This window comes from Meles meles, chromosome 13 (assembly GCF_922984935.1).
Source record: "Meles meles chromosome 13, mMelMel3.1 paternal haplotype, whole genome shotgun sequence".
NCBI lineage: Eukaryota > Metazoa > Chordata > Mammalia > Carnivora > Mustelidae > Meles > Meles meles.
This window is the reverse complement of record NC_060078.1, coordinates 72493362-72513449: the sequence shown is the minus strand read 5'-3', so window position 1 is coordinate 72513449 and position 20088 is coordinate 72493362. Positions and strand designations below refer to the sequence as shown.

Below are 20088 nucleotides of genomic sequence, written 5' to 3'. Positions count from 1 at the left end.
GTTGAGTTGAGTAAACATAATAAGAAACCAACAAGTGGGTGTTTTTTAAAAATAAATTGAAAGCTGGGGCACCTGGGTAGCTCAATCAGTTGAGCATTCAACTCTTGGTTTCAGCTCAGATCATGATCTCAGGATCCTGGGACTGAGCTCCTCATCAGGCTCTGCACTCAGTACAGAGTCTGCTTGTCCCTCTCCCTCTGCTCTTCCCTCCCCCTATTCACACACTCGGGCTCACTCTATCTCTCTCCTAAATAACCTTTTAAAAATAAATAAATAAATAAATAGAAAGCAATATGTAGGCACATAAAAGTGCTGCTTACTGAAAAAAACTAGAATAGGTAATGCTCTTAAAAATGTTAAATAAATATAACAACCTTTAACATTAAGAAAAAATAAAATGCTTCAAAGGACCACATAGTATTAAAAATTTTAACTCAATAATAAGAGTAGTAGAAATGGACCAAAGAGGGGCGCCTGGGTGGCTCAGTGGGTTAAGCCTCTGCCTTCGGCTCAGGTCATGATTCCAGCATCCTGGGATCGAGCCCCGCATCGGGTTCTCTGCTCAGCAGGGAGCCTGTTTCCTCCTCTCTCTGCCTGCCTCTCTGCCTACTTGTGATCTCTGTCTGTGAAATAAACAAATAAAATCTTTAAAAAAAAAAAAAAGAAAGAAAGAAAGAAATGGACCAAAGAACCCATGCTATTCCAAAAGGTTTATATTTCTGCTGACATTTTTCTCATCTAATAAAGGATGAAGTCCTCTTATAAAATACTTCTTTCTCCCACCTTCCAGGATCCTAATACCTAAATACATGTAAAGGATCATTTAGATAAACAGTTATATTTGAATCTCTAAGGAATCAACAGTTGCTACAATCCCCAGGGTCTTGAGAGAAAACAGATGATATACTAAAAATGAGTAATTATAAAGAGTCTAATAGAAAGACTACTTTTAAAACAATGGTCAGGGTAATATCTTGGAAATAACACAGCAGGAAGTCTTTAGTATCTGCTAGCCTGAAAAAAGCAAGAGGAGGTAACAGTTTCCAGAACTCTTAGAGAGTGGCTATATGGATAAAAACAACTGACAGTCTAGCCTTCAGTAGGGCAACCCCCCAAACCCAATATGACCCAGCAGGGAGGGAGTGGGACAAATAAAACACCTCAGCCTCACTTATCTCCCACCCTCTGATCTACTGTGGGTGCCCCCAGTGAAAGCTAGAGGGCACAGGAGGAGGGCAGAAATGGTGAAGGGTGGTTCTGGAGAGACACATGGAGAATATCAAGCATAACACTTTTTGAGTCACCACTAGAAAGAGAATAATAAGTACAGTGTACGATTTTTTAAAATTGGCTAACGTATTTTAAACAACACTAAGGAAATCTATAGACTCAACTTTTAAAGAACATGTGCTCAAAATCCTATGTGTTTATTCAGATATTTACCAAACATTTAATACACAGCTCTTTACTAGAAAGTACACTTTCAGAGAGGCATATTGCAGGATTCCTGCTCTAAAATAAACTTCTTGGGGCACCTGGGTGGCTCAGTGGGTTAAACCTCTGCTTTTGGCTCAGGTCATGATCTCAGGGTCCTGGGATCGAGCCCATCAGGCTCTCTGCTCAGCAGGGAGCCTGCTTCCCCCTCTCTCTGCCGGCCTCTCTACTTGTAATCTCTCTCTGTCAAATAAATAAATAAAATCTTTTAAAAAATTAAAAATAAAATAAACTTCTTAGAAGAATGTAAGTACAAGAAGAATATCTATATAAAGCCATATATGTGTCAAATTCACTTATGAACAAAGAGATACAGGAATTTGGAGGAAAATTAAACCACTTCCAAAAAATGAAAAATTCCACAAATATAGCTCTGGATTAACAAGAGTCTTTTCACCATTTATATAATTATAAATTAATTTTATAATTAAATTATATAATTATATAATTATATAATTATAATTTATATTTATATTTTATAATATAAATTTATAATATAAATAAATAATATAAAAATATAATAATTTATATTTTATAATATAAATATAATATATATTATATAAATATAATATATAATATAAATATAATATAATATATATTATATAATATATAATATAATATATATTATATTATATATATTATATATTATATAAATATAATATATATTATGTTTATATTAATTTTATAATTAAATTATAAAATAATTATATAATTATAAATTATAAATTTCTTATAATTAAGAAAGCCACCTTTACTTTGTTAATTAAATAAAAGGTTAGGGAACCTTTACTGCAAGCTGATCTCTTCATTATGCATTTTCCTGATTGTTCCAATAATTCTGTACATGAAGCTCACTGGATTACTGTCACTCCTAAGCACCTGACAGCCATATAGCACTTTTAGAAGTTGTAGTCTAGGGCGCCCTCATGGAAAATTCCCTGCCAGACCTACTTGTGTGTGTCCCACATAAGCTATTTTGTCAAGTATTCTGTTCTTATACATCTATACACATTTTCATATAAATCACACCACAATGAATGAAGCGTCTTCGGCTAAAGAACAGATTGATTTTAGAGACATAGCTAGCAGGATTCATCAACTCACAAGAAGTTTAACAGTTGAAGAAGGACATTTCAAAGATAAAATGTTAATTTGAAGCCTGGTCATTAAGCTCCATAACTTCCGTGGCTGTTGGCTTGGAACATGGCCGCCTTCTCATGCTGGCATTACTCCTCAACTCCTCGAATAGCGAGTAGCGTTACCTGCATTTTCCCAAATAAAATTCTCTCACCTGAATCCTTGCTTAATGGTCTGCTTCTAGGAAAACCCAAGTTTAAAAAGATCCTGTATTTCCTGCCAGCTGCTACTACCTTCTTTGCTCCCCTTTACAAGCAAATTTCTTGAAAAAATTGATCTTGACTAATGTTTCCAATTCTGCTCTCCCTCCCTTCTAAATCCAATCCAGTCAGGCATTTACCACCCTTCCCCATAACACAAAAAGCGTTCTTGCCAAGATCACCAATCGTCTGCACTGCACTAAATTCAACGGCCAATCCTTAGAAATCATTTTCCTTGAGGGGTACCTGGGTGGCTCAGTCAGTTAAGCGTCTTGATTTCAGCTTAGGTCACGATATCAGGGCCCTGAGACTGAGCCCGAAACAGGCTCATCCTAGGTATGGGGCCTGCTTAAGATTCTCTCACTCCCTCTCCCGCTGCTCATCCCCCTACTCACATGCATGTGTGTGCGTGCATGGGTGCTCTCTCTCTTTTTTTTTAATCATTTTCCTTGAGCCATTAGCAGAGCAGCATCTGGTACAATTAATCACATTTCTGTTTAATAATCTTTCTTCACTTGGCTTCTGTTCACAACACTACTCTTCCTGGCTTATCTTCTTCTCCTTCTTATGGAACACCATGGGGCCCAATCCTTTTCTTCTGTTTATCTACACCCATTTCCTTAGTGATCTGATCCAGTCTCATGGCTTTCACTGCTTTCCACATCCTAACAGGCCCCAAATTTACATCTCCAGCCCAGATCTCTCTCTAGTCTAATGCCTAATGGATATCTCACATATAACATATCCAAACTAACTCCTGACTTTCAAACCACCTTCACCTCAAACCTGCTTCAGAATCTTCTGTGTTCAGTATTGCAATTTCATCTCTCTGAGTGCTCAACCAAAAACCTCGAAATCATCCTTGACTCATCTATCTCAGACTCTACATCCAAAACCTTCAGCAAGTAATATTGGTTCTACTTTAAAAACATATAGATGTTGATGAGAAATGAACTAATTCTCATCATCTCCAATATTACCACCGTCGCTGTCCAGATTATTTTAACAACTACCTAACTGGCCTCCTTGCTTCTGTTCTTTCCCTCCTAGAGCTTATTTCTAACACACACAAAATGATGCATTTAAAAATTATGTCATTCTTCTGCTCAAAATCTTGCAAGGTCTCTCCATTTAACTCTGTTAAAAAAAAAAAAAAAAGCAATGCAAAAACCCAATAATCTTGCTTCCTGATTACTCCTCTAACCTCATCTTTCACTTTTACTTTCCATCCTTTCTTCTCCAGACTCCTTACTGTTCCTTGAACATGCTCAGCATGCTCTTGCCTTGACACAGCTGCTCCCACTTCCAGGAAACACTCTTCCCCCAGATACTCACATGGTAAATTCCTTCACATCCTGCAACTCTTTGCTCAAAACTCAACCTTTGCAGTGAGATCTACCGTCTCCTTCCTATTTTGTAACTACCTCCCCTTACTTTCAATCTCTCTCTCAATCCCCTTACTTTGCTCCTATTTTATAAAACTTACTATCTTCTAACACATCATATAGCATACATCCGTATTATATTTATTTTTTATTGTCTATATCACCCTGCTCGAAATAAGCTCTGCAAAGCTAAGGGAAAATGCCTGATTCATCATTTGTTGGTATGAATACTGCATGTGTCTGAAACCAAGTAGAACCAAAATGTGCTCATATATGCTACAAAGTCAACCCAATGTTTAGGAAGTACGCCCTAGATCAACAAAACTCTAAAACTCATAAAATAGCAAGGACAATACCTACAATCACAGCAGTTAAAAAATATTCTCTAGTATCTTAGATTTTTTAGTGCTAATCTATAATTCTCCAATTAAGATAATTGAAGATAAGTTAACTAAATGGTCATTTTGTTCTAAATTATAATACAAAAATCTCAAATAAGAATCATTTTACTAAATGCAGAAACAGAAATACCGTAGAATGATTTGCAATATTATTAAAAGTTGAATAAGGGTCATTTGTTAACTGGGAGTTTTTCCTGTTTTTAAAATTTCTACATAACCATGAGATCAATAACCTTAGCGTATGCTTCTGAGTAAATTTTTACCTAGCAAAATAACCTGTTTTCATGAATTACTCTTTCTTTTCAGTTACCTCACCACGATGCTGGTTAAAGAGATAGTCCCTTCTTTAATACAAAAATATTTTTTTTTCCTTAGTTGTCTAAAAGCTTTAACATGTAAGGTTGGTCAAAGTAAAACCAACCTACATTTGGGTACCTGATGCCATTAAAATCAGTCAGGAATAAAGAGGCGAAACTGCCAACACAGTGTAGTAATTCCCACTAAGAACAGGACTAAATAAATAAAATGAATATATACTCTCTCTATGGCAGCAAGTATTCTTTTATAACTAAAATGATCGATTATCCTATTACTGATGTTCAAAGTAGCCCTACTTAATATATCATTCCCTAAAGAAGCACTTTTCTATGATATACAGAACTTAATTTTTCTAACATCTTTAAACTATATTTACTCATTGTTTTTGTATTCTTTTATTTGTAAGTACTTTCCAAAGTGAAAGTACTTCAATTATTCTTTGATATCACATACTTTCAATAAGCAGTGAATTCAAAATGCACAGGAGTAAATAATGTTAATTGTATTATTATTATTAAGACATAATTTTACAGAAAAGTTGATGAGCTCTACTTTGTGCTTAATTCACAGAATTTGAAAACTGCCCACAATTCATCTATTACTCTTATAAAACTCATAAACTATGCATTCCTCCCATATCAATCTTATACTACATTCATAAGTGTGCCTGAAAGTAGTACAATTAATAAGACAAAAGTAAAGCCAAAAATAATCTGTGGATAAATTTATTTATAAATAGTATTGTTGTTATAGAATAAACCAAAAGAACTCTAAGAAACAGTTAAAATTTTACCAAAACTACAATTAAAATTACATAATCAAATTATTCCAAATGAAAACAAAAACCCACCAGCCAATGAATTTATCAATTAATAACCTACATCAACATTTACCATTCATAGATTAGAAAAAATCTGATGTGCCTTCCTAGCTATCCCTAGAAAGCATAATCACAACCGATTATCATAACTGAATGATACTACTGTTCAATAAAGGGAAATATGAAAAACAGACACATAGACCAGTGGAACAGAGTGGAGAGCCCAGATATGGACCCTCAACTCTATGGTCATATGAACAGACACTTCTCCAATGAACAGACATACAAATGGCTATCAGACACATGAAAAAATGTTCATCATCACTAGCCATCAGGGAGATTTAAATTAAAACCACATTGAGATATCACCTGACACCAGTTAGAATGGCCAAAATTAGCAAGACAGGAAAGGATGTGGAGAAAGGGGAACGCTCTTACACTGTTGGTGGGAATGCAAGTTGGTGCAGCCACTTTGGAGAACAGTGTGGAGATTCCTCAAGAACTTAAAAATAGAGCTTCCCTATGACCCTGCAATTGCACTGCTGGGTATTTATCCCAAAGATACAGATGTAGTGAAAAGAGGAGCCATCTGTACCCAAATGTTTATTGCAGCAATGGCCACGGTCGCCAAACTGTGGAAAGAACCAAGATGCCCTTCAACGGACGAATGGATAAGGAAGATGTGATCCATATACACGATGGAGTATTATGCCTCCATCAGAAAGGATGAATACCCAACTTTTGTAGCAACATGGACGGGACTGGAAGAGATTATGCTGAGCGAAGTAAGTCAAGCAGAGAGAGTCAAGTATCATATGGTTTCACTTATCTGTGGAGCATAACAAAGAACATGGAGAAGATGGGGAGATGGAGAGGAGAAGGGAGTTGAGGGAAATTGGAAGAGGAGATGAACCATGAGAGACTATGGACTCTGAAAAACAACCAGAGGGTTTTGAAGGGGCGGGGGGGGGGGGGGGGTGGGAGGTTGGGGAACCAGGTGGTGGGTAATAGGGAGGGCAGGTACTGCATAGAGCACTGGGTGTGGTGCAAAAACAATGTATACTGTTATGCTGAAAATAAATAAAAAATAATAATAATTAAATAAATAAAGGGAAATATGAAAAAAGCAACGTATTCTGTGAACTATAAACTATATTGTTGGGAGGCAGAGTAGAGAAGGCATGTACTAATCAGGTAACTTAGAAATTCAGTTTTCACGGCCAATACTGCATGCGAGCCCATGTAAATACTGAATCAGAGAGCTTCTACATAAAGTCAGGGTTATACCCTCAATGAAAAATGGTTTTGTTTTGTTTTGTTTTAATCTGCTCTGCTGAGGCAGGCAGAAAATATCTATTTTAGCCTTGGCCCTATGTGGAAGGAGAAAGGGCGTCCCTTAAAAACTTTCCATCATAGACTAGACATCATGTCACTATGGGCATGAATTTACCCTACATATAAATAAGGTTCCAAAAAACCACATGCCGAAATTTTAATTTAATTTAGACCAAGATTGCTAGGCCCCCAGAAGTACACATTCTCTCTAGAGCAGGCGATCTAACACCCAAGGGGGCCCAATTTGGAACAAAGCTGCTTATTTGTGTATGTATTATATGTGGCTGCTTTTATGCAAACCAGCAGAGTTGACTAGTTATGATAAAAACCACGTGGCCCACAAAACCTAAAATATTTACTCTCCGGCCCTTTACAGAAAAGACTGTGACTCTTAGTTTAAAATATTGATAATATGGTCAAATATACTTAAAACAAAACAAGATGAAGTAAAGCAGCAGAAATAGTAGCCTATAAATTGGAGGTTGACCAAAGAGTGAACGTACTAGTTAACTCTAGACTTTATTTTTTTTGATACTTCAAAAATCAAAACCTCTGGTTCAATCATAAGCTTCATGATAGTTTAATTCTGAATCTTCCCATTTTCCTCAGAGAAGACATGTAAAACAATAAGGAAAACATGAAGGTAACGTGAAAGAAAAAGAAAATTAAATATGCAGAGAAACTAGGAACTTTTAAAAAACTACAAACTCCAAATAAGGTGTGAATATGCAAAAAAGCAAGTAAAACCAAGAGAGTCACATAGAAGAAGCCACAAGAATGCAGAAAAGATGAGAAACAGGAGTGTGGAAGAAACCTAGTGGTAGCAGATCTCAAAAATTACCACGCTCCTTCCCACAAAAAGGCTTTCTCTCCCTAAATGTAAGAAGAGCCATAATTAAAAACAAGAAGACAACAGAGTAACACAGTGTTTAAAAACCAGATGGAATCATGAAGCAAAATCCAATCCCCTCTTATACACAAGAGACAAATTTAAAACAAAGTGATTCTGAAAGGGTAATAATGAAAGAAAGGGCAAAAGTATACCAGGAAAATACCGAACCCCTTCCCACAGAAAGCAAGAGCCATAATATTAAATATCAGACAAAGGAGAAATCAAGTCAAGTCAAATCAAGTCAACATTAAGCAAGCAAAACAATTTATAATATTAAAAGTTAAAATTTGCAATAAAGATGTTAACAGTTATGAATATCCATAATATCAACTTTCATAAAGTATAAATTCCAGAATATACAAGGAAAAATAGGCAAAAATAAACTAACATTTTTAGTCTTTAATTTTCAGAGCATAGCAGATAAAGTACAAAAAAAAAGTAAGGAAAAATAGAATACCTAAACAGATTAATGAAGTAGATTTGATAGATATATGTGTGTATCAAATGCCATACCTTGATATTATAAGATTTACCTCCTTTTCAAGTGTCTATAAAACATGAAAACTGGCCCACAAAGAAAATCTCAATAAATTACAAAAAGTAGAAATAATACCAACAACATTCCCTGAACAACATAATAAAACCAAAAATTAGTAACAAAATCAAAAAACAAACACCTTTCTACAAAGAAAATTTCTAACTGCTGCTTAAACAACTCTTGGGCCCATCTAAGAAATGCAATGACAGCCACGTGTGCTTCAATGCCACCATGAGTCTGTTACAACAATACTGTGTGTACATAGCAGTTTATCCAATACAGCATCGCTAATTAACCGTTACACTCCGAAGTGTTCCCATCAGCAGGAATTCTCTTTAGATCTGTTCTATTTTCCCAGTAAGATATAGAAGTAAGGTCATTGGCTCAGGGTAATTGTGGAGATAGAAGCAATGTAAGTTTAGAGAGGAAATATGAATGAAATGTATAAATTTGTATAGAGAGGAAATATATATGAAATAGAGAGGAAATGTATGAAATGGTCAACGTGGGAGAGTTGGAGGAAAGACTGGTGATTATGAGGTTCAAGCTGGGTAAGGTTAGAAGTACAGATAAGGGAGTGATAGTGAAAACCCACAGGAGGCCCAATGGACTGACAGCTCTAGGAAGGTTGCACATTGTCAGAGGTGGGGTACTAGAAGGAGTAAACTGGAAAGATCAGTGGCACTCAATGAGTAAGATAACTGAAATGGAAATTATGGGATGCATTGAGGAACACAGGTCAAGAGTATGACAATGGGAAAGAGTGACTCAAATAGGATGGAAAATAAGATCCCAGAAGAGAGATTAAAAAAAAAAAAAATGAGAATCCAAGAATTAGAATAACTCTTTAAGTGGATAGAGAAATAGCTGACTAACATTTTGCTTTGTAATGTATTGTAATGTAATATATTCTGTGGGATAGAATGATAGTGAACCAGAAGTTATATTTTTCAAGGAATAAAGCACAGTGATCTGAGGGCAACAGAAAAGTAAAGAAGTAATAGGTGACACAGTTTGACAATGTAAGGTTCAAAGGTGAGTGCTTTAAAGGAGGAAGGAAGGGGAATAGTGTAAAATGGCAATAAGAAGTAAGAAGGATATGTATTCCACTTTCCACTCAGCTGCAGTGGGGATTTTGAAAAGAAAACTTATCACTTGAAAGGACTGCAGGAGGAAGAGAGGAGTATTTTTAGAAAAGGAGTCTTAGGAGCACATTAAGGACTCCCTTATTGCTCTGCATGAAAGTCCTCATTAAGACTACACAAGGACTCTAAATAGATGAATATAGCTGTCTATACACAAAGGAGCCAAAAACTTGAGTTCATAATACTGACCAGAGCCAAAAATGGAATATGGTCTTCGATCTAAACAGGGAACATAAGGTACATGTACATAAATTTTTCTTAAAAATCTTGTGTTTGAAAATGTTGAAAGAATTTTTTCAAAAAAATTTTAAAGTACCAGAAAAACAAAGAAGAGTATTTAAGAGCATAGTATAAAAAGTCATATGTAGATCGTCTCAGTCACTTTCACCCACCAGATAATAATCTCTTATAAAAGATTACAACAGACTATCTTCAGGAAGCTAACTTTAAAAGAAAAATACGCATATAGAGATCTTACAGTAAGATTAAAAACAGAACCCTGAAAAATGAAAATCCTGAAATCATGGAATGCATAGTAAAGAGACTAAGTTTTAGTTCTTGGTTCATAAGTAAAATCCAAAGAAATAGCACCATCTGTTGGAATTTGTCATATTTATAAATATTCTCAATTCTTGAAAATGTGTAACTGGTATGTAACACTTCCTCACTTTTAGCTAAGAAGATAAATATTAAAGGACAAAACCTAACACAAAATCAAAAGGTTTATATTAAAAAGTATTAATTCTTAGCTCATAATTCTGATTTCAAAAAACTCACCAGTTGACTAAATTCATATGAAGATTTTATTAAAGATAAAAATCGTCTCAACTAATAAAGAAAAGAGTATATAGTTACATTTTCAAAGTAACTCACAGATATGGTATTCCTGTATGCTGCTTGTATAACCATATATTGCCGAATATCCAAATATTATGATCATGACAACATCTCTACTATCCAGCTCCATAATGTGTGCTGAATGTCCCTCCACAGCATACTGCTGACCATGTCCAAGAACAGTAGGAGTTTTTGTACTCCATGACTGACTATGTACGTTAAAAATCCACAATTCGTCTGTGACATTGCCATCATTTGTTTCAATTCTGCCTCCATACATAAAGATGTTTTCCTGTAAATTAAAAATATATATTAATAAGCAAAATAGTCATCTTAGCAATATAATTAAAAACAAAGGTTTAATTTAAACACTAAACTTTAGTAATCTCTCATAACATGCACAAGGCATAGTTTTTATTTATAGAAAGTCAAATGGGAATTAATGCTTTTACTTATAAGGGAGAAAAAATAAAAAATCCATGCTTTCAAAAAGTTACTTTAAAATACTTTATTTAAAACACCTATATTAATATAAATTGACTATGTTTTTAATTATCTCAGTTGTTGAGTCTCTACTTCTTACACTTAAATTTTACCAGCTATGGATATTGCTTTGTGCTATGCTCATTCACTGTTTTCTTCAAGAACTGTCCACCAAAAAGGTAGACCACACTGCAGAATAAAAAATCAATATACTAAAAATCTATTCTATTTCTATACACTTAAAATGAACAATCCAAAAATGAAAAATGAAACTAAGTAAACAATTCCATTCACAAAAGCATCAAGAATTAAAATGAACAATCCAAAAATGAAAAATGAAACTAAGTAAACAATTCCATACACAAAAGCATCAAGAAAGAAGTAATCTTTAGAAATAAATTTAACAAAAGAAATAACAAACTTTAACTCTAAAAGCTACAAAACATGGTTGAAAGAAATTTTAAAAGATCTAAATGAATGGAAAGACATCCCATGTTCATTGGTCAAAAGATTTAATATGATTAAGATGGCAATGTCTCCAAATTGATCTACAGATTCAATGCAATCTCTTGAACGGCTTCTTTGTAGAAATTGACAAGTTGATTCCAAAATTCACATGGAATTGCAAGGGACCCAGAATATCCAAACAATCTTGAAAAAGAAGATTATAATTGGAGGACTCACACTGCTCAATTTCAAAACTTAATATAAAGGAAAAGTAATCAAGACAGTGTACTACAGGCATAAAGACAGACATATAAATCAATAGAACTGAGAGTCCAGAAATAAATCTATACATCTAGGGCCAACTGACACTTGACAAGAGTGCCAAGACCAAACACATATACACTTGATGTTAGCCAAAAGGCCGAGAAGTGGTTCACGAAAAAAAAGAGTTGACGATTATTTTTTACATCACTCTTGTATTTTCCAAATTTTCTTAAATAAGCACAGAAAATATGTAAGTTTTTATTTAGTGGGTCTAGTCACAGACTACAAAATCAAGAATCTTTGTTGATTCAAAATAAAAAGTTAAATAGCCTATATTTTAATCATACTAAATTCATGAATTACACAAGGGTAAGTGAGTACAACGCAATCCCTATCAAAAACTTCATGACATTGGAGAAACAGAAAAATCTAACCTAAAATTCATACGGAATCTTAAATGATCCCAAGTAGGCAAAACAAACTTAAAAAACAAGATCAAAGCCAGAAGTCTCACACTTCATTTCAAAACTTACTACAAAAGTATAATAATCAAAATTGTGTCCCACTGGTACTGGTACACAGACACAGATCAAAAGAATAGCCCAGATAGGGGTGCCTGGGTGGCTCAGTGGGTAAAGCCTCTGCCTTCTGCCCAGGTCGTGGTCTCAGGGTCCTGGGAGCGAGTGCCCCACATTGGGCTCTCTGCTCAGCGGGGAGCCTGCTTCTCCCTCTCTCTGCCTGCCTCTCTGTCTACTTGTGATCCCTCTCTGTCAAATAAATAAATAAAATCTTTAAAAAAAAAAAAAGATATAAACCCTCACACATGATGAAGTGATTTTCAACAAGGCCACCAAAACCATTCAATGAGGAAAAGACAGTCTTTTCAACAAATGGTGCTGGGAAAATGAAGTATTACATGCAAAGAAATGAAAGTGAACACTTACCCTACACCATAAACAAAAAAATTAACTCAAAGTGGATTAAAGAGCTAAATATAAAAACTAAACCTTTAAAACCCTTAAAAGAAAATATAGGGAAATAACATAACATTGTTATTCATAACACTAGATTTGGCAATGACTTCTTGGATATGACATCAAAAGCCCAGAGAACAAAATTTAAAAAAAAAAAATAGATTAACTGAACTATGCCAAAATTAAAAACTTATGTACATCAAAGAATGTATCAGGAGAGTGAAATGACAGCCCACAGAATGGGAGAAAATATTTGCAAATCATATATCTGATACGGGGTTAATATTTAGAATATATAAAGAACCCTTTCAACTCAACAACAAAGAAACAACCAACCTGATTTTAAAAATGGGCAAAAGACTTGAATATACGTTTATTTAGAGGAGGCATACAAATAGCCAATAAGCACATGAAAAGATGCTCAACATTACCTACCATTGAAAAAATGCAAATCAAAACCAGAATAAGATACCATTTCATACAAGGGTGACTATTATAAAAAACAAACAAACAAACAGACAAAAAATAACAAGTGTTGACAAGGATGTGGAGGGATTAGAACCCTGTGCACTGCTGGTGAAAATGTAAAATGGTGCAGCTGCTGTGGAAAACAATATGACAATTCCTCAAAAAAATAAAAAATAGAATTATGATATATTCCAGCAACTGCTCTTCTAGCTATCTATTCAAAATATTTAAAGCAGGACTTAAATAGTTATATATCCATGTTCACAACAGCATCATTCACAAGAGTCAAAAATGTGAAAGCAACCCAAGGGTCTATCAGTGAATGAATGGATAAACCAAATGTGATATGCCCATACAATGGAATATTATTTAGGCTCAAAAAGGGAGGATATTCTAGCATATACTACATGGATGAAACTTGAGGGCATTTTGCTAAGTGAAATAAGCCAGTCACCTTGCACTGTGGGCAGCACTATACCTGTGCATTGTCTGAAAGCTTCCCATATATACTGCAGCTAAATGATTGTCTGATAGCCTTCGCATTTAACAAACTAGCATGAGGCTTTTTATATGCTACGTGATAGACAATTTCAGCTAGCCACACATTGTATGTGTGAGATTCATAAAGACTTTTCAATCATTCATTTCCATGTATCAACAGAAATTTTGTTTAGTATGTGAATTTTTTTGAAATGTATAGTGACAGGATTTGCACTGGTGGCAATTCATCATGGAGCATAATAAAATTAATTTGACCCAAATGGGCTAAAAAAAAAGACAAATACTGTATGGTTCCACTTATATGAGGTTCCTGGAGTAGTCAAATTACAGAGAGAAAAAGTAGAATGGTGGTTGCTGGGGGTTGGGGAAGAATATGGGGAGTTACTGTTTAATGGGTATAGAGTGTCATTTTTGCAGGATGAAAAAAGGTCTGGAAATAATGGTGGCAACTGCTGTACAACAATTTGAATATCCTTAATAATGTCACTCAAACTACATTTAAAAATGATTAAAATAGTAAATTTTATATTATGCGTACTTTACTACAATTTTTTAAAAGCCTAGGTAGCTCAGTGGGTTAAGTGACTGCCTTCAGCTCGGGTCATGATCCCAGGATCCTGGGATCAAGCCCCACAATGGGTTTCTGGCTCAGAGGGGAGTCTGCCTCTCCCTCTCCTTCTCCCTCTCCCAATGCTTGCTCTCTCACTCACTCTCTCTTTTCCAAATAAATAAATAAAATCTTTAATAAAAAGTGATTAACCTGATGACTAGGTAAAGCCATGGACAAAAACTCAATCTTCATTTTTTCTCATGTTCAATGAAGAATTTGTACTAAAATCTATTTTTTTACTAAAATACTATATGAGTTTGTGACATCTCAAGTTATTGCAATCTATGATCTATTCTCATGAAGATTCGAAATAAAACTGAGATTTAGCAAGCCTCTGCCTTCAGCTCGGGTCGTGATCCCAGGGTCTTGGGATCGGGCCCCGCGTCGGGCTCTCTGCTCAGCAGGGAGCCTGCTTCCCTCTCTCTCTGCCTATCTCTCTGCCTACTTTGATCTCTGTCTGTCAAATGAATAAATAAAACATTAAAAAAAAAATTAAATAGAATTTAAAAAGAACGATCCATACCTGATATAAAGCAAGAGAGTGTCCATATCTCTGGAGAGGACCCCTTGACAGACTTCCTACATTCCATATACTGCTTTCCAAATTATAACTAAAAGCAAAAAAAAAAATTTATAAGCTAAGATTCATTTTTGTTTTTTTAATTTGCATGTTTTCCTCACTTGTATTCAAGTATTCATTGAACTCAAAAATAATTTTAACTAATAAACTCATAATTTCATGTGCCACACTAGAAATTTTTAATACTGATTCAAGACATACCTACTCTAAATCAAAATTCAATCATTTAAACATGTAATATATATTAACTTGAGTAGGCTATTTATTACTGGAATTAATTTGTTCAATTACCCTTAACAATTTCAACAAAGTGATTATCCTAAATAATAAGTGAGTTATTCTGCATTTTTAAGTTTTTTTAAAAGTCACCTTTTTCTTTTCAAAATAGATAAAACTTCTCCCCATTTTCATAACAGCCATTTCCTTTATGTATTCATTTTTATTCTTTTATACAGACTAAGCTTAGCATTATGTAAATTAACTAAGTATGCATTTCCTATGCCAAATATAACATGTTCACAGAACACTTTTTGAAATAAAATGAATCTAGTAAGATAGAAGCTTCTGTAAAAATACTTATTGGATTACAGGATAAAAAAAGAAAATTAATATGTTCTAAAATATATACATGAAAACAAAAGTTCCAAACTATGAATCTCAAATGCTCATCCAACAGAACTCCACCATCATACTCCTACACTCAAAGTTCCTCAATTTGCCAAAACATAAAAGAGGGAAGCACCCAGCTAAGAATTGGCTAGAACACTGTTTAAGAAGCTCATTATCAATTATTTCCCCTCTTCTCTTTCTTCAACTCATCAAGAAAGGTAAGAGAGCTCCCTTCACCAAAAAAAAATAAAATAAAGAGAGAGAAAGGGTTACCAAAAATTGTCTTCAGTATCATGTTTAACTTATTTCCTACCATGGAGTTATAAAATACATGTGTATGACATAAATGAGGAAATATAATCAACCAGAACATAAACATAACTTCCAGACTCCTACCTATATCTACCTACCATATCTGCACCCAACACACAGCTTTCTACCAAGTTACCATAAATTAGGGCCCAGCAAACTATTTCTGTAGAAAGCCAGACAATAAATATTTTAGGCTTTGTGTACCACACTGGTCTCATACAGTCTTCTTCGGTTCTTTTCTACAGCCCATTAAGAATGCAAAACCATTCTTAGCATCTAGGTCCTAGGCCCCTACTTGGCAGTTGGCTGTTTCTGCTATCAATAAATTATATTTGTGTTCCGGGTACACTAGATCCCACAACATTCTAGCAGTTCTCCCATCTCTTTCTTACATCACCACTTTCTGGATTTACTAGATAATTCCCATTGGCATAAAAACATGGTGTTATTTTTCCCCACTTATAAAAAAAAAAAAAAAGGAAAATTTCTCTTGACCTTACTGCTCCCCCTTCAAGCTATCACACCATTTCTTTACTATGCCTATTCTTCCTTACCCCACCCTGCACCTCTACACTCGAGTTCTCGTCAACAAACTCCAACAAACGCTGCTCCAACAAAACTGTTTTTGTTGAAACCAGCTTCCTCCTGCTAAATCCCTGGGCCCTTCTCAGTCCTCATTTTCCTTGATTTGGTTAATCATTAGCATTTGACACTGCTAATCAATCCTTCCTCCTCATATACTCTCTTCCCTTGCCTTCAAAGATACCACACTTGGTTTTCCTACCTCATAGGCCACTCCTTTACAGCCTCCTCTGCTGTTTTCTCATCTTTTACCTTGACCTCCTAGTGATATGGTGCCTTGGGCTCAGTTCTTGGTTCTCTTCTCCACCTAGAATTCATTCCTTGGATGATTTCATCCTAACTCAAGCCCCATTTCTATTCTTCTTACCAATCCCAGTATATTCTTCACAAAGTAGGCACAATACAAGTCAAAGCATGCTCAAAGATACCCATGACTCTCAAAAAACCTACAACATTCTACATGATCTGTCTCTCTCCCCAACTATCCCAAGAATTTCATGCTTCCCTCTCATGTATTCCATGAGCGTTACGGGGCCTCCTTGTTGCTGCTTGTACTGTCCAAGTAGCTCCACATTAAGGCTTTTGTCTGGCTCTTTTCTCTGTCTCCAGATAACTGCACTGCCAATGCTTTATATCTTTAAATCCGTTGTTATCACCTTTCCCATGATGCCTACCTTGACCACTACATTTATAACTCTCCTCTTTGTACTTTGTGATTTGCTTATCCTATCTATCTTGGTATCTATCTTTATATATATGCATATATATAATTTAAACACAATGTACTTATTTATGATGGTAATTATGTTTTTCTAATTGCCTGTCTTTCCTCACTAACTCCATAAATATAGGGACAATTAATATGTCCACTATGTATCCCAAATATCAAACACACAGTTAATATTCAAAACAGTTTGTTATGCCCATAAATGCATGTTAATTGTCACTAATGTCAGTATATAATGTAAGGGCCTATTTAGTCAGAGCGATTCCATCCGGTTAAACAGCGATTTTGTTGTTTATGCAGTAAAACTTAAACTGACCCTGCCCTCCCCACCCAGGGGACTTACTTAAAAGCAAGTCCAGGAAACCAGTCCCAGGTAACAAAGCCCAAATACAAGGGTGAGTCAGGCTGGATTGAGACATCCAGTCAGTAGGGCACGCATACTATCTCCCTAGCTACCAAGGAGTGTGGGCCCCGCCTTTTGGGCTCCTTTTGGTCACCGATTCTGACCAAGGTGATAGGCTAGTTCGAATATCTACTATAGGGTAAACTGTGATTCAACTGGTCACTTGTGTGTGACCTAGCATGACTATGCAGCTTTCTCTGTATGTTGCAATCTCATTGGCCACCTGTGTGCGGCCAGGCTCAACCACATGGCCCTTGCCCTTTAAAAGTTAGTCAGTAAGGCAGGGAGCGGTCGCCCTCTCTGTAAGAGGTAGCCCTGAACAGTCGGTTTGATTCTCGATGCTTGGCGTGAAATAAAGCTTTGCTTGACCTTTGCTTTGAATCAGTCTCGCTTCTTTGATCACGGACCTATCATTGGGGGACCCATCATATATGTTCTGTCAAATATTCTAATTTAATACACTAATACAGAATTTTATATCTTACTGAACAATTCTGTCTTAAAATATAACATCTAGGGGCATCTTGGTGGCTCAGTCAAACATTTTAATAGTTAAACAGTCCCACACTGGGTTCCCTGCTCACAGGGAGTCTGCCTCTCCTTCTGCCCCTACCCCTGATCATGCTCTATTTCTCTCTCTTTCTCTCACTTTTCTCTCAAATAAATAAAATCTTTTTTAAAAATGCAAAAGATTTTTACAAATGTAACATCTATACCTCAATTAAATTCTATAGAAGAGAAATTGACTAATGACTGACATCACTTCTAAAAGCCAATAAATATCCTTACCTACCTACAACTGAATTACATTCAGAATAATAAAAATGTGGTATATATACACAATGGAATACTATGCAGCCATCAAAAGAAATGAAATCTTGCCATTTGCGACGATGTGGATGGAACTAGAGCGTATCATGCTTAGTGAAATAAGTCAATCGGAGAAAGACAACTATCATATGATCTCCCTGATATGAGGACATGGAGAAGCAACATGGGGGGGTAGGAGATAGGAGAAGAATAAATGAAACAAGATGGGATTGGGAGGGAGACAAACCATAAATGACTCTTAATCTCACAAAACAAACTGGGGGTTGCTGCGGGGAGGTGGGATTGGGGGAGGGGGAGCGGGCTATGGACATTGGGGAGGGGAAGCGAACCATAAGAGACTATGGACTCTGAAAAACAACCTGAGGGTTTTGAAGGGTCAGGGGTGGGAGGTTGGGGGAACAGGTGGTGGGTAATGGAGAGGGCACGTTTTGCATGGAGCACTGGGTGTTGTGCAAAAAGAATGAATACTGTTATGCTGAAAAAATAAATAAAATGAGAAAAAAAAAAAAAAAAAAAACAAAAAAAAAAAAAAAAAAAAAAAAAAAACAAAAAATTCTCTAACTTGTGAACACAGCAACCAGGTTACTTCTAATCTGACACCTCAAGACTTACTACAGAACTGAACACTATAGGCAAAAGAAACAGGTTGCAGACCAAAAAAAAGAGTTAAACTACCTGAGTCAAATGAGAAATATATAAGCTTAAGAGTATCAAATGATATTCACCACTTAATTTTAAATATGCTATTAAACTTGTACAGAACACAAATTTTTAAGATTCCCATGTTTCCCTAACACTGTACTCCATCTTCACAACTCTACTTCTCAAAGACCACAGTTTAATTCAAAGTTTTATTTTATTTTCATAGACTTTTCATTATCATTAATCATAGTTAATTTCCTTCTCATTTCCACATTTAAATTGTATTACTGCTTCAGGTTCTTTTTATACCTTAACAACTTGTTTAATCCTACCAACTCTCCTTCAATTCTTTTTAGAATATTTTATCCTTCATATACTATGAGGTATAATTCTAATTCTTCACTTAAGTATTTGCCATTTGCGACGACGTGGATGGAACTAGAGCGTATCATGCTTAGTGAAATAAGTCAATCGGAGAAAGACAACTATCATATGATCTCCCTGATATGAGGACATGGAGAAGCAACATGGGGGGGCAGAGGGATAGGAGAAGAATAAATGAAACAAGATGGGATTGGGAGGGAGACAAACCATAAATGACTCTTAATCTCACAAAACAAACTGGGGGTTGCTGGGGGGAGGTGGGATTGGGAGAGGGGGAGCGGCCTATCACTATCCTTTTCATCCTCTCCAGAATTCATTTTAGACTTTAATTCCAATCGTATTCAATCATAGCTTTAAAGCAATCTCCTCTTATACACAGACTTTTTTATATTCTCCAAAGTAACAAGGTTAGTATTTTCACTTGGTAGGGTTGCCAGATAAAATATAGGATGCTCAGTTAAATCTGAATTTCAGATAAGCGACCAACAAATTTTTAGCGTGCCCATGCAATATTTGGAACAAAAGCAAAAATACATATTTTTAAAGTTATTTTGTATATTGCATATTGTAAGGAGCCTACGTGCAACATATACAATTTTAGAATGAAGACTAACAAGGTCAGTTCTGACTGGTTGATGCCCAGGTTGTACCAGTTATATTATTATATTGAAAACAAAGCTGATAATCAAATTACTCTTTCTAATTCCTCTTTTATTCTGTTAATAGATGGTTGATAAAATAAAAGTGGCAGCTGAAAAAAAAAGTCAGA

At 35.3% G+C, this 20088-nt stretch overlaps 1 protein-coding gene across 1 annotated transcript in view; it reads right to left on the bottom strand.

Moving 5' to 3' along the window:
• Positions 1-20088, bottom strand: part of ATRNL1 (attractin like 1) — an 836623-nt gene that overhangs the window by 762673 nt on the left and 53862 nt on the right. The window contains exons 7-8 of the mRNA XM_046027294.1: positions 14773-14860; positions 10539-10794 (exon numbers count right to left, since the gene is read on the bottom strand). Of these exons, the coding sequence (XP_045883250.1) occupies positions 10539-10794; positions 14773-14860 (344 nt within the window). The remainder of the gene's footprint in view (positions 1-10538; positions 10795-14772; positions 14861-20088) is intronic.